Here is a 25,298-nt window from a genome sequence, read left to right as displayed (position 1 = left end):
ATTTGAAATTACAGAAACGAGATTGAGCAAAAAGTGAAGTGAAATTGTTGTGTTATTACGGTTTCAGCAAAATAACATCATCAAACACACCGCAAGTCAAGGGTAAATGTCAGAAAAACAAAAATGTTTTACTGAGTCTATTAGTCGTAATGAATTGTGTCATAGTTGAAAAATTCCAGAGCTCATTCGAGTAATTTATTTCTTAATTGAAACTAAAAATGTTGTCTTCCAATTGTCACCACTTCCTTCCTCAAAACCACATCTAAATCATCGGTCTTGCTTTTTTCTTTAAACGTGATTACTGTACTTTCCGGATTATAAATTGCACCTTTTTTCATATTTTGGCCGGGGTGCGACTTATATGTGGTATTATTCGTTATTTCAACACTGGCAATCGCATTTCACATGTTGATTATTTTCCCACTGACAACCACAAGAGGGCGCTCTGGGCTCTAAGTGACGCAGAAGAAGAATCTGCACTTCCTCTTCCTCTGGAGTTTGTGGAGTTGTTTAGAAGTGACAGAGGAAGAAGAATTCAATGGATTTAGTGATTTGGGGTAAAACTGATGCTTTGGTAAACGTGTTAGCATGTTCTTTATGCTATAGTTATCTGAATAACTGTTAATATGTTACGTTAACATACCAGACACTTACCACAGTTCTGTCTGTGCCTCATGCAGCTGAAGGTGTTAGCGTTAGCATACGTACACCTATTCACCATGTTCTCTAATCTGTTATTATTTTAAACTGCATTTCAAGCTGAAATGTCTGTTCTTGATCTCGGATTTATCAAATACGTTTCCCCAAATATGCGACTTATACTCCGAAAATACAGTTTCAAGGCGTTTTTTGATTCGCCTTTGTTTTTTAACGTTATTAAAGTAAAGCTGACTTAACCCCACTGAACCTCATGTAAAGTTTCACTCCCTGTTTCCGTCACATTCTTCTCGCTCTTCTCTCTCTTTGATGTGAGTTGTGTGTGGACGGATTTCCAGCTGCCGCACATTAACACGAACACACGCTGCCGACATGAACGGCCCCGCCCCGAGATCGTCACAAGACCAAACCCTGTGGGAGCCGACGTTGTAATGGTTAAACTTAATAAAGCCATTCACTCGACTATAAACCTTCAACCACCTGAAAGTTGGAGGCACAAATGAAAGTGCAAGTGTTGTCTCTGTGTTTTCTCATTGTGAATCCATGACACACACTGTGAAAATGGTGTGACGAGTAGTGCATGGTATGAAGCATTCATTTCAGTGTTGCAACGACAAAGTACAAGATGCAACTGCAGCGGTATAGGAATTAAAAATCAAAAAAAGTACTAAGAGTATTCAAATTTTTGTATTATTTTTTTCAATTTGTTTTGTAATGTTAAAAAAGTACATTGTTGCTTTATGCATTGACACACAGTGGTTATCAAACATCTGAGTACCACCTAAGAAAATATTTGGCCTTCGAAGTATCACCAGGTCTAAAACAGGTTTAAATTAGGGCTAAACCGGGACTAAATTAGGACTACATAATCGCTATAGTAGTTCTAAACAAAGTCTAACCCAAAGGAGGACAAACATATGGATTAAATTGACTCTAAATTTAGCCACTATTGGAACTGCAAAGGAATCTGCGCATGGAGTAGGTTGCATAGTTACAGCTAGATGTAGGAAAACACATGTTATTTTTATTTTTCAGTAGATCCACCTTCGCATAGTGATCCAATATTCTGTTTTACATGAAAATAAAATAGAATAAATAGATATAAAATAAGCAAATATATGTAATTTGACTCTGTATCATTCAAGCATCAATTCATTTACATTCTGCCATGTTTTGCTTACGGTTCCTGTGAAAATGTAAATCATCTCATTTGCAAAACCTTTCCACGAACTCCACGCAGTAAGTTATTTTTTGCTGGTGGGAAAGTTTATTTTGCCCGACCCACTGCTCACTAATCGTGGTTAAAGTCGGTGTCAAATTGAAGGCATGAAAATCCAAACATCTGTCGCTCATACTTGAGTAGAAAAATAGCAAGATGGGTCAAATACAGTCAAATATGTGTGTGTACAAATAGAATTAAAGTAAACAAACTATCTAAATATATTAAGATGATAAGGAAATGCAGTGCAACGGTGAAAATGGTGTTTTGGCTTTAGGTTATCATCAGTTTAGGTCAATAATGTGTCTTTTTTTCCCACGTGGATGTATCGGGACCAACAGTGTTATACTTATATTCAGTATTTTATGATGTCATGATGATATACGGCACATTCTGGAAAGCTCAAACTGTATCTCTTCAAAATGCATCGTTAACCGTGAACGTATTCTTGACGCTGTAATATATTCCATTGTGTTTTTCGTCTACTCAGCAGAAGTGTCAATCAGGCGGCAGGGATGTGCCGCTGCTACGATGGACGAAATACAGAATGTGGCAAGAGAAAAATCAGCAATCGTATGGTTTGAGGGTCACTACAATTCAAATAATATGTAAATACAGTATATTTATGTTCAGTTTTAGTTGCTATAGTGTGCGAGAGCCGTGGTATTTTCAGCCCATGTCGACGCTGTGTGCTCTGTTGACGCTAAAAGCACAGATAGATGAATGAAAGCATTTCAAGGTGACTTTGGACAACTCAAATCAGATAAATTATTCACACTTTGCCATTCCCTTTTTATTATTAATATGCCACACAACATTCACATTCTCACTTTATTTTCCTGATGTTACGACACAGTTGGTGTGTTTTAATCCGACCAGGGAAGCGCATTTTTTATTATATTCATTTGGTTCTAATTATTATAGTGTGGTAATGAACAGAAATGTGCTTATGAGACTGTGATTGTGTTGGAGCGGCCCTCTGCCACATGCCCAGATCTGAAAGTGGCCCCAGGGAAAAATAATAATAATTGCCCACCTCGGTGTTGAATCAGTTCAATTCAAGTTTATTTAAATAGCACATTTAAAACAACTTCAGCCGTCATTTTGTTCTCTCGTTGGTATTTTGCCTGATTATTTAATGTGTTTGCTGAACATCAAATGAAGTATTCGTCACTTAAGATCATTAAGATATTCTTATTTTAGAGTCTCAGCGAATCAATACAGAGCTGGCCAAAAAGGCTTTTAAAAATGATGTTATGCCTTTCAATGAATTTAATGCACCAGCCATGGTGCTTTAGATATTCTATTTGTTTTATGTGTTTTATTGTGTGATTTATATTCAGCAGGGTAATTCATGTGCGCCTGTATAAATAAATAAAATAATAATACTGCATAGTGACGAATAAAGAGCTTAACTTAAATCCTGTGGTGAAAAAAGAGACTTGATTTTGTCCCAAGTTCTACGATCAAGAGCAATGTCAGTGCAGTGCTTAGATTGTACTTTCCAAACATTACACATATATATATCTAGTATATGAGTACACAGAGTCTTATTGTACAGACTCTACTGTAAACGCACAGTCGTGAAAAAGTCTCTCTCTTCCAAAACCCTGACTCAGAGCTGCCAGCTTACGTTCCAAAACTCTCTCTCTCTCTCTTTTTCTCTCTTTTACTTTCCACACTGACTCTATCCCTCACCTTCCTTGCCACTTTCCTTTCGCCCCCTTCCTCCATTTGACCTCTCTTCTTTCCGTTTCTCCTCTGTCTCTTTTATTCCCTCCCCCGTCCTTCTCTCTCTACCTCACTCTGCCCCTTTGCCATTCTGTCTTTGTCTCTCTCTCTTTTTTTCCATACTCTCTTCTCTCTCATTTTCTTTATATCTTCTTTGACTTTCTCCCCCGTCTCTCTCTCCCTCTCACTCTCAATGTCTTCCTTCTCTCTGTCTCTCTCTCTCCTTCTCTCTCTCTCTCTCTCCTCCCCCCCTATCTCTATCTCTCTCTCTCTCTCCCTCTCTCTCTTTCTCCTTCCTTCTCCTGATCTGGCTCACAGATGGGATATGCACATTGCAACACCAAAATTCTCACACAGGAGAAAAAAAGTGACTAAAACCAGAAATGGAAAAAACGACTTGCTTTTTTCAGAACAAGGTACATTCAAAGCTACAAATAATATATATTACTGACAAGTTAGTACAGATATAGTGCTAAAGGGGTGTTTCTTTTCTTTAAAAGGAAATAGTTGCTCCAAATGCCTGAAAGATTTCCAAGACATGGAGTTTGACCACGGAGGGGTTTGACAGCTGAGGAGGCTGTGGTTAAGTCCAAGGCAAAGCAAACTGGCCACAACGGCGCCGGGGGAGGGGGGGAGAGAGAGAGAGAGGGAGAGAGAGAGAGAGAAGAGCTAACTGAAGCTGTGTGAGAGAGAGAGAGAGAGAGAGAGAGAGAGAGAGAGAGAGAGAGAGAGAGGTGATAGAAATAGAGGGAGAGAGAGGCTCCTGACAAATAGAACTGAATTGTCTTTTTGTGTTAAGACTTTGACTGTGTTGAATGTTAAAGTCAGGATAAAACAAATGTGATGAGAGAAAGTGCTCTGGACAAACAGGCCATTTTATAATAGAATATAATTATGTTTTGGAAAGACATCAGTGTTTCTACAACTTGGACCGTGATCTTTTAATATTCAGACAAAACATCAGAACATAACACACTATGTGATTGTATATGTATATGTATATGTGTATATGTGATTGTATATGTATATGTGATTGTATATGTATATGCATATGTGATTGTATATGTATATGTGATTGTATATGTATATGCATATGTGATTGTATATGTATATGTGATTGTATCTGTATATGCATATGTGATTGTATATGTATATGTGATTGTATATGTATATGTATATGTGTATATGTGATTGTATATGTATATGTGATTGTATATGTATATGCATATGTGATTGTATATGTATATGTGATTGTATATGTATATGCATATGTGATTGTATATGTATATGTGATTGTATCTGTATATGCATATGTGATTGTATATGTATATGTGATTGTATATGTATATGTGTAGGTATATGTATATGTGATTGTATATGTATATGTATGTGTGATTGTATATGTGATTGTATATGTATATGTGATTGTATATGTATATGTGTAGGTATATGTATATGTGTAGGTATATGTATATGTATATGTGATTGTATATGTATGTGTGATTGTATATGTGATTGTATATGTATATGTGTAGATATATGTATATGTATATGTGATTGTATATGTATATGTATGTGTGATTGTATATGTATATGTATATGTGATTGTATATGTACATGTGATTGTATATGTGTATATGTATATGTGTATATGTATGTATATGTATATGTGATTGTATATGTATATGTGATTGTATATGTATGTGTGATTGTATATGTATATGTGATTGTATATGTGATTGTATATGTATATGTATATGTGTAGATATATGTATATGTATATGTGATTGTATATGTATATGTGATTATATATGTGTATATGTATATGTGTATATGTATGTATATGTATATGTGATTGTATATATATGTATATGTGATTGTATATATATGTATATGTGATTGTATATGTATATGTGATTGTATATGTATATGTGATTGTATATGTATATGTGTATATGTATGTATATGTATATGTGATTGTATATATATGTATATGTGATTGTATATGTATATGTGATTGTATATGTATATGTGATTGCATATGTATATGTGATTGTATATGTATATGTGATTGTATATGTATATGTATATGTGATTGCATATGTATATGTGATTGTATATGTATATGTGATTGTATATGTATATGCATATGTGATTGTATATGTATATGTGATTGTATATGTATATGTGATTGTATATGTATATGTATATGTGATTGTATATGTATATGTGATTGTATATGTATATGTATATGTATATGTGATTGTATATGTATATGTATATGTGATTGTATATGTATATGTATATGTATATGTGATTGTATATGTATATGTATATGTATATGTGATTCTGTGTGAGCTGAACCTCAACCACAGCCACATTAGAACATTTCTAACAGTTTGTAGAAAAAATGACTCGTTTTTGTCATCGGAATCCAAAAAACAGATCAAGATAGTATTTTCCCTCAGTGTCGCCACCAGTGTTGTTGATGATCGTTGATTTTAAACTAAATTTCTGATTTGTGAAGTCCACACTTGAACAGTTTATGTTGTATTCACAGTTCTGCCGAGCCAATATCCCACAAATCTGAGCTGCATTTCCCATTGGACAACATTTGCAATTCAATACCGCACAAAAAACAAGACAAAAACACAGAGTAGAAAAAGTACAACTGTTCCATGCGAGACAATAAGCCAAAACAGGAAACAGACATAATCAAGTTCTCTCAGTGGCGACTAAAATCTGCAGACAATCAACTCAGACCTGACTTCCTCATGGGAACAAAAGGCAGGTCGACACGGCGTGAATCCTTTAGCATCAGATAAACAACAACGTGATTGAAAGTTCAGATGTTCAGGGTTTAAACCGGTAAAGATCAGGTTAGGCAACAAATACTCTGATTAAAGCTACGATTAGTCCCTCCAGGAAAAGATTGTAAGTCAGTGTAAATGTCCCCAAACAGCAACATCAAGATTTATTTGCGACAATTATAGGGTTTGGGCCGTTTTCATCAGACAAGACTTCAACTGAGAGCGAGAGAGAGACACGACTATCAATGTGTCTCTTTTGTTCTTCTTCTCCTCTTTCACATGCACGGATAAGAAATGCATGCACTATGTCATTTAATCTAATATCTATAATTTTACAGTTTACGAATGTAAAAAAGGAGCCTGTACAATGCACGCTTGAACTAATGAGTTATGTATACATATGTAGATGGGTCTCGAGATGCCATAAAACACAAGACAGAAGATGATTCAAAACATAACATTATTTCACTTTCGCAAAAGCGGAGGAACCCAAACCTACGCAGACTTCTCTCACTGCCAGAGCATATGTAGCAGCTATAATGATCCCTCCTGACTAGTGAGCCAGGGAGGAGCTGTGTGTGAGGGAGAGAGGGAGGGAGGGTGGGAGAGAGAGGGAGGGAGAGAGGGAGGGACAGAGGGAGGGAGAGAGAGAGGGAGAGAGAGGGAGGGACAGAGGGAAGCAGAGAGAGAGGGAGGGAGAGAGAGAGGGAGAGAGAGGGAGGGACAGAGGGAAGCAGAGAGAGAGGGAGGGAGAGAGAGAGGGAGAGAGAGGGAGAGAGGGAGGGAGGGAGGGAGGGAGAGAGAGAGAGAGAGGGAGGGAGAGAGAGGAGAGAGGGAGGGAGAGAGGGAGGGAGAGAGAGAGAGAGGGAGGGAGGGAGGGAGGGAGAGAGAGAGAGAGAGGGAGGGAGAGAGAGGAGAGAGGGAGGGAGAGAGGGAGGGAGAGAGAGAGAGAGGGAGGGAGGGAGGGAGGGAGGGAGGGAGAGAGAGAGAGAGGGAGAGGGGGAGGGAGAGAGGGAGGGAGGGAGAGGGAGGGAGAGAGGGAGAGAGAGGGAGGGAGGGAGAGAGAGGGAGGGAGAGGGAGGGAGAGAGGGAGGGACAGAGGGAGGGAGAGAGAGAGAGAGAGAGGGAGGGAGGGACAGAGGGAAGCAGAGAGAGAGGGAGGGAGAGAGAGAGGGAGAGAGAGGGAGGGAGAGAGAGAGGGAGAGAGGGAGGGAGAGAGAGAGAGGGAGGGAGGGAGAGGGAGGGAGAGAGGGAGGGAGAGAGAGGGAGGGAGAGAGGGAGGGAGGGAGAGAGAGAGAGAGGGAGGGAGAGAGAGAGGGAGAGAGAGAGAGGGAGGGACAGAGGGAAGCAGAGAGAGAGGGAGGGAGAGAGAGAGGGAGAGAGAGGGAGGGAGAGAGAGAGGGAGGGAGAGAGAGAGAGAGAGAGGGAGGGAGAGAGGGAGGGAGGGAGAGAGAGAGAGGGAGGGAGGGAGAGAGAGAGAGGGAGGGAGAGAGGGAGGGAGAGAGGGAGGGAGGGAGAGAGGGAGGGAGAGGGAGGGAGAGAGGGAGGGAGAGAGAGAGGGAGGGAGAAAGAGCGGGAGGGTGAGAGAGAGGGAGAGAGAGGGAGGGAGAGAGAGAGGGAGGGAGAGAGAGAGAGGGAGGGAGGGAGGGAGAGAGAGAGAGGAAGAAAGAGGGAGACAGGGAGAAAGAGAGAAACAGAGAGGGAAAGAAAGAAGAAAAGAAGTAGAGAGAGAAGATAGAACGAGAAGAAACAAAAAAAAAGAGAGAGCCAGGGAAAGCAAGCGAGAGAGAGAAGTGAGAGAAAGAAATGGATAGAAAAGTAGCGAGAGAGAGAGAGTGCGAGAGAGAGAGAGTGCGAGAGAGAGAGAGTGCGAGAGAGAGCGAGAGAGAGAGAGAGAGAGAGAGAGAGAGAGAGAGAGGGCAGGTAGAGACAGCAGAAGAGAGGTAAAAATATGGAAAGTAAGTGGGAGTTAGTGGAAGACAAAGGGAAGAGCGGTGGACAGAGGGAGTGATAGAGAGAGAGAACGGAGGAAGTGTACAGCAGGTCCCGCCCACGCACACGTCTCTGCTCCTCCCTTTACGTTTAGGGGAGCGCGGGGAAAGCCAACGCCATGACAACGAGCAAAAGTGTGACATAAAACGACATTTATTCACTCTAAAACTATTTCCTGTCGCTATAAACAAGAGCGTGTGACATGTTTCCATCATTTTTATTCTATTTTAGCCTTTTGTCGAGGAGGTGAAGAAGAGATAGAGTAGGTGAAGAGACGACTCCGTGGAACATGAAGACGTGAGCTTGACCTTTGACTCTTTGACCTTTGCACCGTGTTTCACAGTCGTTTACAGACTTACGGATTTACAAGCTTTTGTCCAGTCGAAACGCACAAAATGGGCTGTTTTTAAAAACCTGACACTAATATTGTTGCTGTGAAGTTGATTACCGTATTTTCCAGACTATAAGTTGCACCTTTTTTCGTAGTTTTGGCCGGGGTGCGACTTATACTTATGTTTATACTTCTATACTTATACTCCGGAGCGACTTATATGTGGTGTTGTTTGTTATTTTTACACTTGCAACTGCATTTCATACTCCAGTGCGACTTATATATGATTTTTTCTTCTCTCTTATGCATTTTTTGGCTGGTGCGACTTTATGTTAAGTCAGTTTTAATAAGAAAAGTGTCAATAACCTTCAAAAAAACACCATTCAAACACTATTCTGCTCTTTTGTGTTTAATTTGACCGCCTATTTACTCCTCAGACATCGCTTGCACCTTGAATACTTGACTTACGGACACGTTTAGGCCCATTCTGAAGGATCAAAATCACCATAGCGACGGGAAAGTGCAATAGCATCAAGGACAGAAGAGCCAAAGCGGTAAAACACAAAGAAAACGTTTTGTCAAAACAACGACCAGCTTGAGTTGTGTCATCAAACAACGTCAACTGTTTAGTTTTGAGTGCGCACCGCCCCTACACGGCCCCGGGGCCTCACGCCGCCGAGGTCCGTCCCGCTCGCTCTGTCTCGTTTCTCTCGTTTTCTCCCCCTCAAACGGGACGGAAGCGGAGGATTCAGAGCCCAGATGGAGCAGGGTTGGTCACGATTCACTCCAGCGATTAGTCAGCACCCGGCGAGCCCGGCCACAGACCAGGAATGAGGAGAAAGTATGTGTTCAGAGGAGCTGCACTTCAAATATTCTGGCACTTCGCGAGGGAAGTAAAGCGCCAAAATGAGACTTGATGCACTGTACACCTCGGGAAAGGGGAATTTCTGCACTAAAACTGTCACTTAACTAACTTATTTAACTTTAGTACAACTGGATCTAGCACAGACTACACCAGGGAGAATTTTAAATAAGGCAATAAGTTAAAAAGTCATTGATATAAGTTGTATTTAGCTTGATTTTAGTATATTTTGACTTTTTTTAAATCAGGTTTAAAGAAAGTTTTGTTATCATTTCCAGTGTCGTAGCATTTTTCTTTCAGTTTTAAGTCAGAAAAGGCTTTATTGTTTTCAAATTTTGAGTAAGACAAGATATTTGATGCTTGTTCCATTGGTGATTGTACTTTAATGTTGTCAAACAAGAGAAATATTGCTTTTTTCAAGCACTTTTTAGCTTATCATCTCATTTTAGACGGGCGTTTCTCCAGTGTAGTGCTAAACCTGTACACAAATGGACTAAAACAGTAATAAATCATCTCTAAATTCATCTAAATCAAGCAAATGTACTACAGTGGATCATGTGAACAAACCGTGTCAACGTGCAAAGTGCTATCTGTAATTTGGAGTTACATTTTGGGGTTAACATTAAAATAAATCTAATGGCTCTTTATTGAGGAGGCTTTGGATTAGTAACGGGTTCTATTAATAGTTTTGGGCCTCCTGTTTATTAGCAACTTTTAACAGCTCAAAAGACACAATATTTAGATTTAAATCGCTATGAAAAGCTATAAAACCCTTCGAAAAGATTTGTTTTCATATTTTCCATGTAAATATTTCTTTCCTGATTTGACGTTTTTAGGAAAATATGTAATATTTGTATTTGATTTGCTTAAGTGGTGACTGGGGAAAGTGGCTTCACAACGGGACAACTGTTTGGGACTTTCTCGATCTATGAATCACACCAAAAGGCAGCTCTGTCACTTACTCACTTCTGCTCTGAGTGAGTCATGAGCCACAGGAAGAAAGGATTCTTCAGAAGCGAGAAAATACAACAAATATGTGACAATAATAATCAAGAATCTGAAACACCGGTCACATAACTGTGTAACCTTTTCCCTGGGATCTGCCACCTTCTTCTTCTTTACATTTGCACTTCTTTACGCCGTAAGTTTGTCCGATTTATCGACCTATTCATCAGTCTTGCATTTATTCAGTTACGCCGTGTTTTCCCCGCCCAGGCGAGTGGCGGGACCCTCCTCACAAGTCACATAATACACTGCACTTTTCGACTAATGTGACAAATAAATAAATAACAGGTGAAGACAGTTACATATTACACGTCACGCACGAAAACAACTGTCACGGGTCGTATTTGCCGGACCCTTTATTTACCTTCAGAAATCTGCTCTGCCAAACAGGCACAAATCAAGATGTACAAGTCGCACAGTATTTCATTGAACAAGGTCAATATTCAAATACATGGGTAAAACGCATTCTGCTGCTGTTTGAATCGTACTTTTTGTGCGACTCGGTGTCGTCAGGAACACAGATGAATATCCCAAGACACGCAAATGTTTTCTTTAAGTGGATTAGCAAAAGGCACGAGAACTTTCCCACAGTGACTTTAATATCACTTGTTCAGCCTCATAGAAGAAGAATAGCGGCCGCTTGCTGCAGATAATGGGGCTCCTAATTATAAATAAATAAATAAAAACAACTATTGTGTAATTTATGGGCTTTGGCACTTGTTTACGGTTCAGTTGCTAGGTAACAGTTGTACTTGTACTTTTTGTCACATCTGCAGCTCATGACCAACCAGGAAATAACAATATAAACTTGGTCAAACTGGGTGAAAATAGTAAAAAGTAATAGTAAAATCTTAATTATAATAATATACACGTGATTTAAATGTATCACGACACAACCAGTCACAAACCACATTTCCATAGGCGTCAAAGTGATAAAAAAGTGGGACTGTTGCCATGACGATAAGCAGTTCAAAACAAAATATATTCTACTTTTTGGATAATCAAAAGTCCTCCAAATACAGCCTATAACAAGAATAGTCAAGGAGGAGTTTAGACATTTTCAACCCTTTCTTTGCAGTCGTGTCTTTAACATCTCGTTATAAGTTTGCTGTTTACGACGTGTTTAAAATGTCTAAATCTATAACTTAAGCAGAACCTCATGAGTTTTTCAGCCTCACGCACAAACATCTTATTAACCATGTTTGAATCTACCTCGACGAGGCGTTTGATCTCTTTGTAAGTCTATTGTTGTCGAGACTTTTTAAATACATTATCATCCAAATCAAGGTTGAAATATGGTGAATGAAGGCGTCTGAAAAGAAAATATTTATGAATAAAGTACTTAAATGATAAAAATCTGAAATAGGTTGGTCTTTATCGACATTGTAATACAATACTGCCACTATCCTTGTTATAAAAAAGTTATTGTACTGTTTATGTAAATGTTTTAGACTCTGTGTAGTCCAGAGAATAATTACATTGATCAAAATATGATTTATTTTGCAGCTCTAGTTTTTTACCAAACCTTTTCTTGAAATTTGACAAACAACGAAACAAAAAACATAGTATGAATTATGGAAAAATAAATTAAAAGTGCACAAAGTGGTTGATTATTATGCTTTCTGCCATGTCTCCATAAAGATGCTATTTATTTACTTTGAATGTTCCACAGTATGGCATTTATGTTGAACTCCCAGTAGGATGCATGCTTTCCAAGTTACAATAAAAATGTAATGCCATACTGTGGCCCATTAAAGGCCACATCTGTTATTCTCCATGGATACGAGCAGTGAAGTTACATATAATGCACTTTTAAGTCAATTGAAACCACAACAATTACATTTTCTGCACATTTCATCACTTAGGTAACTTCTATGTTTTAAATTCAGTCAAACTTTATTAATTTCAGGTCATGTTATTGAATTTATACGTCCTCAATTCGTTTCCCCTGGCAACGCTGCACTTGAGTCAAAGCTCTTGAGCTAACGCTGATGGTGTTGACTTTTAAAGCAGATTTCAAAGACACAAACGCGGCGCACGAGCCGATGAGCTACATTATTTAGGGACGACACAAGGCAACAGAGGCACGCCGTGTTTACCAGGGGCCCGGGGACCAGGGGCCCGGATCACAAAGGTGAATGGACTGTTTGTTTTGGGACCTCATCACCAGCCGCCGCCTCTCACCTGCATCAAACCGCCTCCTGTGTTTACACGCCACATGTTTGGAGTGTATATGGGACTATAAAGCGGAATAACTCTGACACGCAGCGATGGGGGCTGTTTACAGAAAGACACGTTTAGAGAAGGACGCGTTTAGAGAAAGACACGTTTAGAGAAAGACACGTTTAGAGAAGGACGCGTTTAGAGAAAGACACGTTTAGAGAAAGACACGTTTAGAGAAAGACACGTTTAGAGAAAGACACGTTTAGAGAAAGACACGTTTAGAGAAGGACGCGTTTAGAGAAAGACACGTTTAGAGAAAGACACGTTTAGAGAAAGACACGTTTAGAGAAAGACACGTTTAGAGAAAGACACGTTTAGAGAAAGACACGTTTAGAGAAAGACACGTTTAGAGAAAGACACGTTTAGAGAAGGACGCGTTTAGAGAAAGACACGTTTAGAGAAAGACACGTTTAGAGAAAGACACGTTTAGAGAAAGACACGTTTAGAGAAGGACGCGTTTAGAGAAAGACACGTTTAGAGAAAGACACGTTTAGAGAAAGACACGTTTAGAGAAAGACACGTTTAGAGAAAGACACGTTTAGAGAAGGACGCGTTTAGAGAAAGACACGTTTAGAGAAAGACACGTTTAGAGAAAGACACGTTTAGAGAAAGACACGTTTAGAGAAAGACACGTTTAGAGAAGGACGCGTTTAGAGAAAGACACGTTTAGAGAAAGACACGTTTAGAGAAAGACACGTTTAGAGAAAGACACGTTTAGAGAAGGACGCGTTTAGAGAAAGACACGTTTAGAGAAAGACACGTTTAGAGAAGGACGCGTTTAGAGAAAGACACGTTTAGAGAAGGACGCGTTTAGAGAAAGACACGTTTAGAGAAAGACACATTTAGAGAAGACACGTTTAGAGAAAGACACGTTTGCGTTCTGTTGAGGCTTTAAGGAGCATTTCAGAAAGCCCCACTAACGCCTTTTTGCTTTCTTAATTTAAAAGGAAATCTTGATCAACAAACAAAGTCAGAATGGGATTAGCAATATCCAGATTACACTGTATTCTTCCATTCTTATAAACACTTTTAAAAACAGCTGTAGTCGCATTATTGCGGGGCTGCAACTAACAGTTATATTATGATTAGTCTTCATTTAAGTAGTGAAATGTCTGTGGATTTGATGTCTTTGCTAAATGGGACCAAGATGAAGCTAAAGAAGTGCTGCTTAAGGAGGTCTTGATGGTGTGCACTTGAGACAAAGTCGTTTTAAAGAATTTATCGAACTAAATAAAGAATAAACACAATGACAGTGAGGCTGGAACTTAACTGTCAAACTTAGAATGATTGTATTGTGTCTTTCACGAGGCGTTTACTCAATGGCACAGTGACAGAGTGGATAGCACTCTCGCCTCAGAGCAAGAAGGTCCTCATTCTCCCTGGATTTCCTCTGGGCTTCGGTTTCCCTCATCCAGCCAAAACAATCCACCAAATCCTCCAGCTACAGTCCCAAGCACCAGATCTGGAGATGTGTCCCTGCTCCTGTCAGGTTCAGCCCCACGACATTGAAGGACGGGACCTATAACTCTCCTGAGCCAGGTTTATATTCAATCTAAAGGTTACACTATGTGACTTTACTGTGGCGTCTGCATTGATGTCATTGCTTTGCTTGGAATTTTTCAATGTTTCAATGTTTCAAGGTAATATATTAACATCTTAATAAAAATACAGTGTACTTTAAGTTTAATATTACTTTGCTCTCGGGAAAACCCACATTATCACATGTTTGGTGATTATCATATATTTCAGTTATATCCCTTCCAGAGGCATGTGATTGCAATTCCAGGACCTTGGCTTGTTCCTCAGATGGATTCACGTCACAAAAACATGTTCCCGCGGCATCGCTAACGCTGCACATCTGTTCACGTGATGCTAAAAAGGCCAAAGCTTGTGTCTCTGTTCTGTGCACGTGTTCAACTTCACACAAATGTCTCTTTTTTGGAGGAGATGATTTTGTGTTTGCCATTTAGCTAAAGACAGGACAGATGGACAGGCTGATTTATTCTTTGAAGCATCCACCAAAAGCTCATCTTCTCACACATGCTGAAGATCTAATCAGGTGTCACATGATGACCTCCTCCTGAGGAGCAGGTGCCACTTTCTTGGACAATTTTTGATAAATCTTCTGAGCACTGTAGACCACAAACTTTACACAAGAGATGCATTTGTTTGTGCCATTTTTCTTTGCCCTTGTCAAACTGGTTCAAATCTTTTCTTTTTTTTGTTAAAGCGCAAAAGGATTTGAGGCGTTTCTAATTTAGATTTTATTTGGAGGGATTATTTTACTTTTTATTTAAAAATATGATAGTTTTACACCATTTAACTATACTCTTAGCAGTTTTAAATTACAGGACAAAATTCTAAAGAGTTGACAAAGGGAGAGTTAGAATTGGAAAATATTTAATGGTAAATCTACAAGTGACTGAAGCTTTATGTTGTCAATATTACATTATTTGAACTTTTGTGTTTGTCAGATATGATTTAGATTTTTCAATTTTTTGTGTCTTTTTTAAATTAATGTTTTTTAATGTTTTTTTTTAATTTAATGTTTTTTCAACAAACCATAATGACAACGTGAAAGAAGCTTGTTTGAAATATTTGTTAAACATTTTTTAAAATATTTGTTAAACATTTTTTAAATTTACTAAACATTTTAAAAGCAAAAAAGCACGTCATGTCATAGAGCCTGAGTCTGAGCGGGAGGTTGAGCGGTACCGACACAGTTTGGGCTCTGGACCCAATCTCCTCGAGAGGGGCCGGACGTTCCACTTCTTGGTGTTGCCCGCGGCGAGAGGCGGAGGCTGGTGTGGGCTTTATAGCCCCTCAGCTCAGCCGCCACGTGTTGGAGTTCACCCTAATGAACAAGAGGGTTGCACCTTCGGGTTGGGGACAGGTCTCTCACTGTTGTGGCGGCCTACGGGTCGAAAAGCAGTGCAGAGTACCCTAAAATAGTTCTTGGAGACCCCGGGAAGGGTACTGAACAGTGCACCGACTGGGTTCTCCAGGGTTTAGTTATTGGACTTCTGTGTTAGGCACGGATTGTCCATAACGAAGACCATGGCCAAGCACAAGGTTGTCAGTGCACGTGGCACCAGGACGGTGGAGATAATACTTTGAGGACCTCCTTAATCCCACTGTCACGTCTTCCGAAAAGGAAGTAGAGACTGGGGACTCGGAGGCTGGCTCGTCCATCACCAAAGCTGAAGTCTCTAAGGTTGTCGGCAAACTCCTCGGTGGCAGGGCTCCGGGGGTGGATAAGATGTAGGACTGTCTTGGCTGACACGTCTCTGCAACATTGCGTCAGGGACAGTGCCCCTGGACTGGCAGACCGGGGTGGTGGTCCCTTTGTTCAAGAAGGAAGATTGGGTGGTTTGTTCTAACTACAGAGGGATCACACTCCTCAGACTCCCGGGTAAGGTCTATTCCAAGGTACTGGAGAGGAGAATCCGACCGATAGTCGAACCTCGGATTCAGGAGGAGCAGAGTGGTTTTCGTCCCGGTCGTGGAACACTGGACCAGCTCTATACCCTCCATCGGGTGCTCGAGGGTTCATGGGAGTTTGCCCAACCAGTCCACATGTGCTTTGTGGATCTGGAGAAGGCTTTCGACCGTGTCCTTTGGGGGGTGCTCCGGGAGTATGGGGTCCGGGGCCCTTTGCTCAGGGCTGTCCGGTCCCTGTATGACCGGAGCAGGAGCTGTGTTCGCATTACCGGCAGTAAGTCAGACCTGTTCCCAGTGCATGTTGGACTCCGCCAGGGCTGCCCTTTGTCACCGGTTCAGTTCATTGTCTTTATGGACAGAATTTCTAGGCGCAGTCAGGGGTCGGAGGGTTTGGGGACCACAGGATCTCATCTCTGCTGTTTGCAGACGATGTTGTCCTGATGGCTCCATCAAACCCGGACCTGCAGCTGCACTGGGACGGTTTGCAGCCGAGTGTGAAGCGGCTGGGATGAGAATCAGCACCTCCAAATCCGAGACCATGGTTCTCGACCGGAAAAAGGTGGCTTGCCCTCTTCAGGTGGGTGGGGAGTCCTTGCCCCAAGTGGAGGAGTTCAAGTATCTCGGGGTCTTGTTCACGAGTGAGGGAAGGATGAAGCTTGAGATCGACACGCGGATCGGTGCAGCGGCTGCAGTGATGCAGTCGCTGCATCGGACCGTTGTGGTAAAGAAGGAGCTGAGCCGAAAGACAAAGCTCTCGATTTACCGGTCGGTCTACGTTCCTGCCCTCACCTATGGTCATGAGCTTTGGGTAATGACCGAAAGAACAAGATCGCTGCCCTTGTGACCCAGCCCCGGATAAGTGACTACGGTGATCTATTATTTACTTTCAACACAAAATAATAGCACTTTGTTTATGTTATATAGTTGTTCTGATAAAGCTCAAGATCATTCTAAAACTGTGGAGGTCCAATTTTGCCCTGTTTGTGTTATAGTTTTAGTATTGATGCTTCCTCAAATGAACTATAGTTTTGATCGATATGTACAGCCCTAAACCAAACTCTAGCAGAGTTTAGACTCTGTCCGTTGTATCTGATCATTATGTGTCACACTGGGGTCAACGAGGACAACCATGATGTGTCCCGATCAATGGACTGGACACAACACCAGCAAATCTGTCAACGAGAATCAATTGGGTAAAAGAAAGTAGAAGAAAGACTTTAGATTCACCCATCGATGCTAATGGGAAACTCAGTGTAACGTAAATCAATGACGTGAAAAGGTAAGTATTTTGAACAAATTAGTGACAAAAGTCCTCATTTGGAGTCAAGCTACTTTTGATTGACAAAGTTTGAAATTCCCTCTCATTCTATCACAAGAGGCAATTTGTGTTCAGCAATGATACAAGATAAAACATGATTTTTATGATATGAATGAAAACAGCAGTGAGAAATAAAAGAGTAAAAACTGCCTGCGATAAAACGACCAAAAAGCTTTCTGTCTTTGAATTGTCCCTCATGCATTCATAATAATAACGACTGAACTCCTTTAAATTCAGTGAGCTTTTCATTCGTAGCTTCCAGGAAGAACAAATCAATCGAAACGGTGGAAAAGTACTTTTCCAACCATTTTCCCGCTTCTCACAAATCTTACAAAATGCCTTTTACTGTAAAACACAACTGTATGAATTAACAAGGCAAGTCGCTATCAAAACCAATGCTTCTGCGCAGCATTTCCCATTTCAGTCAGAATATTACACAGCTAATATGTTGTGTCTGAACTCTCGCTGGACGGGCTGATTTTGGTGTTGAATAAGGCTATAGTTGGACGCACGTGTCAGAGCCTGTCTCGTCTTGGTGGAGACTGAGCCGGGGTTTTATCTGCGGCAGCACAAACCGAGAAGGAGAAAAGCAGGGATACTAAAACGTCTACACTATATTGACACAAATTTGTTTGCGTTGAAATAAGATAAGATAAGAGAAGCTTTATTTGTCCCACAATGGGGAGATTCCAGTGTTTTAACGCACAGTTCAAGAGCAGCAGGAGAATCGTCGCATGCAATAAAAACAAGATGAATAGCTATAAATTAGTCGTAAATCTAAGTGCAACATGAGTAAAAAATACACATTACGGTGTTGTGGTTTTGACCGTGGTTATGTAACAGTGCAGCTTATGGACAGAATAAATACCATTATAAACAGCAGTTAAAGTGACGTAAGTTTATAATAAATCTGAGCGGATGGAGTTGGATTCAGCAGAATTAGCCACTTTGATTTCATAAAGCCAGAATAACAAAGACAAATAGTTTATCAAGTATGAGTCAAGATTAATAACTACTTAATTAATACCCAAATTGCAATAACATAATACGCCCCCAGTTACGCTTGACAACGAGGTTTCAATATCAATGGGTTTAAATCAAGGTTAATATAATAAAATGAATACGAATAAAGTTACTCAACCTGAAACATAATCAGTAAACTAGTTATGAATTAACTCTTTGTTCATGCTTTGTTAAGGCTAGTTAAGGTGTAGTGATTATAAAGTGCCGCAAAAACATTTAAACTATTCTTCAAAACGACAACAATACACACGCAGGAGCAACACTTCAGCAACACTCAACAGTGCATCGTTCTCACAGTTTCTAAATATAAACTCGAGCCGGGTTTATCATCAGTGCAATTTGAAAATAAAAGCACGAAATAGCATCTGAAATCTTTAGATAAGCACAAGTCGCCCCATAAAAGTGAGATTTCAGAATCAGAGGCAGTTTTATTGTCATCATCAGTGAACGAAACTCAAGTGATGCAGCATAAAACAACAACTAACAAGAGTAGAATCTAAACTATGATATAATACAGACCATATACAGACTAATTTTATAATAAACTCACTACACTCACGACAAAATATACAGTATGGACACGATACTAAGTGAAAGATAAAAGCACGATCCGTTCTGTTGTTGTTTTTGTTTGCGTGTATTTTGGATTTAATATTAATTTACAGTTGTGGCCTAAATAAATGAATAAATGCATAGACAAAAGCTTACTACAAATGTTAAAAGTTGAAAAGTTCACGGCACATTATCAGCAGACAGTTCAAATATTGCATTTACACATTGAGGATTGGAACAATAGTTCAACAGAGCACAATAGTTCTCACATCACTGCATGTGCTTGTCCTTTATAAGTGGGATTTCCAAATAAAAGCATGACCCCTTTACTATTTAAAGCTCACCCATGGTCCTCCTCACATCGTCACATGCAAAGAGCCCATTATTGAGAGTGATTTCCAGCTCAAAGCCCGATGTTTGGACGTGTCTTACCTGGTGACAGCTCTGATTCACTCTGCTCCCCTGAGTCCGAGTCCATCTTCCCTGGAGTTCTGGTGGCTCTCTCAGTCCCTCCTGGCTTTAGTACTTTCCTGGTTCCTTTGGCGGCGGCTCCTTCACTTCACGCTGGACACAAATCAGCCCGAGCGTTGGACCTTTGCGCCGAAACTTGGACGTCCTTTTTTTACAGCGGCAGAGTGAGAAGCGCTTGTGCTCCGATGTGCTCAGCTGTGCCTGCGCTGCTGCCTCTGATACACTCTCACCAGTCTGGAGTGATGCTCCTCCTCCGTCTCTGTTTCACCACGCCCCCTTTTTCCTCCCTCCCTCTCCCTCTCCCTCGCTCTCTCTTTCTCGCTCTAACCCTCTTCTCTTCCTCTTAAAAGTCTTTCTCTGGCTCTCTCTGTATGCAATAAGTGATCCAACTCTCTTTCCAAAAGCCTAAGCTCAGTAGTGCTTCAAAAAGGATTGGGGAGGATTAGTTTCAATGTTAAAGCTTTTGACACGGACATTTTTCATCAACAAGCAAAGTTACAGTGTTCGAAAAAGAGGCAAAAAGCAATCAGAAATTGTACTCGAGATAAAGTATAGTCACTAAAACTGATGTTACTCCTGGAGCTATAATAAGTGGTGATACGGCAGTCATGTTTTTGGTGAATATGTCGCTTTAACAGAACTAATGTGGTGTGAATGTACTCCGAATACCACAATATCAGATTTAGATTTATTGCAGACTGACTTGGCAGGAGACGACGAGACACGCTAATCCTGATTGATCACAATGTCAGAAGAATGATAAAACATTCCCGTAAATGTTAACATTATCTTCAATCACGATCGAACATTCAGTAGTGAAAAGGGTGCTAAGTTTGGTAAATGTAAAGTAACACAAGTTTAAAAATCTAAGAGTAATAAGTACAAGTACTGCACACAGATTTTGAGAACTGTTAAAGCGTTAAATGTTGTGATTTTGAATTGGTCAGCAAATACCAGGGCTTGAACTTCCAAACCTTCAGTCAGGATGTGATCATGAATGTGCAAGAAATAACCTCTCAAACCATGTGAAAAGTACTTTATACTTTTAAGTAGTAGAAAGTAAAAAGTACAGATACCAGCTTTCAAATGTAGAGAAGTAAAAGTAAAACGTTTCTATTATAAAAAATGACTTCTGATACCTAAAACATGTTATTAAGTCAAGTACGTTTACTTTACTTTGTTACTTTCCACCACTGCAAAGAAGGGAATCTAAGAATACAACTGTCGAACTAATGAGGCACAAATCAATAGAAGTAGTAAAAGGCACAGTGAAAGACACGTACATGTTTAAATCATTATATGAGGGTCTAAAAGTGTCATTATTATGGGACAAAGAACCCACAGAACAAGAGACTTAAATAGTAACTCTGGAAATACCCTTTTTTATAACTTTATAGATACATAATCCTGGAGTGGAGGCAAAAGTGAAGTGGAACATGATGTGATTTCAGTGGAGAAACTGGGATTAACTACAGGATATTGCAAAATCAACAGGAATGAAACCCACTCAGACACGTGTGAGTGATATCAGAGCCGTGTTTAAACACATTTACTGCTGTACTTCATGTTATTTCAATATTTAATTGCAGAATATGATGACACTGGCTTAAGTTTTACTTGACATATATTTACATAATGGTTTTCATCTTATCTACGGACACATTATATTAAATTACATGATTTTTTTTTTTTTTCTATCTTTTGTAATAGAGAACCAACATTTCTAGTCTGGAAATTCAAATGTGTTGCTTATTTTTTGTCATAAAGACTTAAAACATTAACATTTAGGTCTGATATCGGTCGGATAACTCAAAATGTAGGTTTTCATTATGAGATTTTGATCACATTACAGGGTCAATCTACATCAAAATATTTATAGAGGGAACTACTGATGCTTCTTAGGTGCACAATAATAAAACTATAATTTGGTAATGTTTAGTGTAGTGGTAAAGTGTAGTGGTTGTAATCAAAGGCTAGTAGAAAACATAGCTTTGTAATAGCAGCTAAATGTTGGCTAAAGTATAGGTTGAAATTCAAATAATCATTTTGTTTTGTCCCATTATTTTGTTTGGGTCGATAACACTGAACAAAGGTCAAAGGTTCTTTGTTTTCAGACCCACATGGCTTTGTCTGACGCTGTACTCTCGGCACAAAGGATGTTTACATTGGGATTACATTGTGTATATTGTGAAAACACTTTGATTATAACAGCATCAGTTCAGACTCGTCTTCAGGGTGGTAAAAATGTGATGTGAGGTTCTAACTTTACCTGTCAAAAATAAACAAAAAACACTGCGACCTTTTGGGTCCGACACCTGCTTGTCTTTATGTTGATACAAAACAAATAATTTACATTTTAGTTTATTCATACCAACCAAGTCTCACTCAAATGCATGTCTGCAATAGTACATTTGGATGAGACCGGGTGGTATTATGTACATGTAAAAAGTGAAAAAGGTGATATAATATATTTAATTGGAGTCAACATGTAATTCTTTTTGTCGTTATAATGCAACGAGTCCATATTCTTGTTTTTTTCTGTTCCCTTTATAAACAATATTATGACCAAAAACAGCTTTTATAATCAGAAAAAAGTATATTGCCACTGTCAGAAAACAACAAAGTAAATGTATGGAACATAAAACAAGGAATACAAGTAGTAAAAGTAAAGTATAATAAAGGCATGACCCAAAACATACCCCGAGTAGAGAAGGTAGAATTGTTGATGCGGTCAGTGGTGGAAGAAGCAGTGGCGGAGCAAGGGTGAAACGTCACGAGGGGTTTTCCAGACAGACTCCATCCCTTCTTCTCTTTACCTTCGAATTAAAAAAAAAAAAAAGATAAACCGCCTTTAAACATTAGGATGGTTCTTCTGCTTTGCAACAATAATGTCACAGTTAGTTACTGCAGTTGCTGAACCCGAGACTGAGGACAGTGTGTCAATGAGACTGGACTCACTGATGCCATTGGATCTCTCCTGGTTAAAGTACGAAACTACAGTCAACAGAGCGAGAGCTGTCAATGAAGTATAATCACTTTAATGAGCCGGTCAGAACCGGAGGGCGGCCCTCTGGGGCCTGTCTTTACTGCGTGGAAGCTACGCATCATTATAGATACTGGAGTAAAAGCATCACATATACAATTCTACTCAAGTCAAATTATTGAAGTACAATTTTAAAATGTTACTTTTAGAGATGTTTAATGCTGATTAAAAAAAAATACAAGTTTAAGACAGAAATGTGGTGATCTTGAAGATTGGTATTCATTTTTTGTCAATCCATATCTCACTGTTTGCTCCAAGCCAGGATTTGAAATGAAAACCTTTAGGCAGAATGTCACGTGCTCAAAAATATCCCTTCAAAACAACTTTTGACTTTTCGGCGCTGTTCAAAAATGTAATAGAGTAGAAAGTACAGATATTTGTTCTCAAATGTAGTGAAAAGTAAAAAGTATTCACGGTAAAAAAGTACAGATACCTATCCCTGTCCTTTTCCTCTATCTACCTGCGTTGTATCAATGAAATTTCCCCATGTGTGGACAATAAAGGATTATCTTATCTTATCTTATCTTTATTTTATGAAATAATTTTATGAATTAATATATATAGATATTATTATTTTAGTTTGATGTATAATTTATTTGAAAGACCCATTAAAACTGAAAACTGAATAATTTACACAGGAAACTGACTTTATTTTATATTATGGCATGTTTACACCCAAATAGTGCAAAAACAAACGTAAAAACTCAGTATTTTCTCTCTCAGTTACACACAGGCTGTAGTATGTTGTAATGCCATATTTATAGTAACTGAAAAAGTACAGTAACCCTAACCCTAAAAAACTTAATTTCAGGTTAATTTAAAAGTATTTGGACACAATAGTCTGATGAAAGTATTTATCAGAAATGACCCAGCTGCATATTGTGTTGTTCCACATCTTTTTGTGTACTTTTTAGCATGTTTTGTAGCAACAATAATAAAAATCAATCCCCAGTTCTCTATAATAATTAGTTTGGTCATTAGTTCATTTGACAGTATGATTCTGAATCTCTGGCTGGTCTGGTGGGGCAGGTGCGACTCCGGCTGGTGCAACTCCGGCTGGTGGTCCGATGCCCCAGGTGTGGACTGGTCTGGCTCACAGCGGGACACTGGGCTCCAGATGGCACCTCTCCCTGCCCCCCGCCTCGGGCTCAAAGCGCTGCAGAGCTGCCACATATGTATTTGTGCCAGTAATAACCTGACAACAGCCTGCAGAGTCGCTTTGATCCCAGCAATAAAAGCAGTCATGTTTGTGGATCTGCAGGTTTACACTCGGGGAGGCCACTTTACTGACATTTATGAGAGATTCAGGTGAAATATGACTTTAAAGCAGTTTATTCTTCTCAGGATGTGAAGAGAACAGCCGGGGGAAAATCATTTCTTTCATTTTTCATAGATGTGTTTTAGTCAAATCTTAGGGGTAACTGAAAAGTAACTGAAAGTTGTTCAGTTTGCCCAACAATCCAAATGTTAGTTGTTCAAGCCTTACTATGATGGCATAATGCTGTTGTGTCCTTGGGCAAAACCCCAAATGTGTGTTCTGTTTAAGTGCACGTTATGTTTTGATGTTGAGCAATAACTACACAATGAATCAGAAAGTGATTTATTGCCATTGTCAGCAAACACACACTCACAAAGTAGGAACTTGCTTCAGCGTTAACAACATACAATAATTCATTATAAAAATAGCAAAATATATATAAAAAGGCACGTATAAAATTAAGAATTTGCTAATCAAATAAAAGAGCTCATGAGTCCAACGGCAAAGGGACATAAACTGTTCTTGTTGCGGGAGGTTCTTAGCCTCCTGCCTGAGGCGAGCGGGGGAAAGTGAACAGGCACCGCTCGATGTGTTGTAGTTGTTTATTTGAAATTAGATTAGATAACAGTATGTTTAATAATTAGCCAAATTGTTGTTGTCCTTAGGCAAGACACATTTTCCACCTTGCCTCATGAATGTGTGTGTGAGCGAGCGGTGATATTATAGCAGCCTCACTTCTGTCAGTCTGACCCAGGGCAGCTGTGGCTGCAATATCACCAGCTTTGGGTATGCAACAAGGTGCTGTATGCATTAGTAAGGCAACTAATAGTGACTTTGAGTGTTCTGAAAACAACATTATAACTCACTGGTTTTATAAAGAGCTCATTTTTGTTTGTGATTAAATGGATACATATAAAGAGCAACTTTGTCATTTACCATGGCAACAGGGCATCAAACGTGTTCATTGTAATTTATATAAGTCAACACTAATCAATCATATTTTTTTGTTATTAAAAACTTACCGCTTTTCTTGATGAATCACGCAAATTATGTATTATATTAAAAATGTTTTATGATATAAATATGTTTTATTTACTTCTATACTATGTAAGTAAAATTTAAATTATTCACAGTATTTTATATCAGGATAAAATGAATATGCCTGGAAGTATAATTACCAGTAGTTTGCTTTGAATGAATATAAAATCATGTATTTATAGGTTATATTTAATACATTTTAATTATTGGTGATTTAGAATGAATTAAACTCGCCCCTGCTGTTAATATTGACTTTTTCATGACCTTTAGCTTTTTATTGTTAGTTATACATTTCGTCGTGATTTTTTAAAACTTTTTTCTCTT

The 25,298-nt window shown here is 39.3% G+C and overlaps 1 protein-coding gene across 1 annotated transcript in view; it reads right to left on the bottom strand.

Annotated features, from left to right (window-relative positions):
* The window catches only part of tnfaip8l3 (tumor necrosis factor, alpha-induced protein 8-like 3), a 52,913-nt gene extending 33,108 nt beyond the window's left edge, over nt 1-19,805 (bottom strand). The window contains exon 1 of the mRNA XM_072465608.1: nt 19,597-19,805. Coding sequence (XP_072321709.1) covers nt 19,597-19,642 — 46 coding nt within the window. The 5' untranslated portion in view covers nt 19,643-19,805. The remainder of the gene's footprint in view (nt 1-19,596) is intronic.
* Nucleotides 19,806-25,298: the final 5,493 nt, after the last annotated feature.

The sequence above is a fragment of the Eucyclogobius newberryi genome, unplaced genomic scaffold, assembly GCF_026437365.1.
Source record: "Eucyclogobius newberryi isolate DKJ021-1_F unplaced genomic scaffold, fEucNew1.0.hap1 SCAF_5, whole genome shotgun sequence".
Taxonomy (NCBI): domain Eukaryota; kingdom Metazoa; phylum Chordata; class Actinopteri; order Gobiiformes; family Gobiidae; genus Eucyclogobius; species Eucyclogobius newberryi.
The sequence above is the reverse complement of the archived record's forward strand: the minus strand, read 5'-3'. Positions and strand labels throughout refer to the sequence as shown.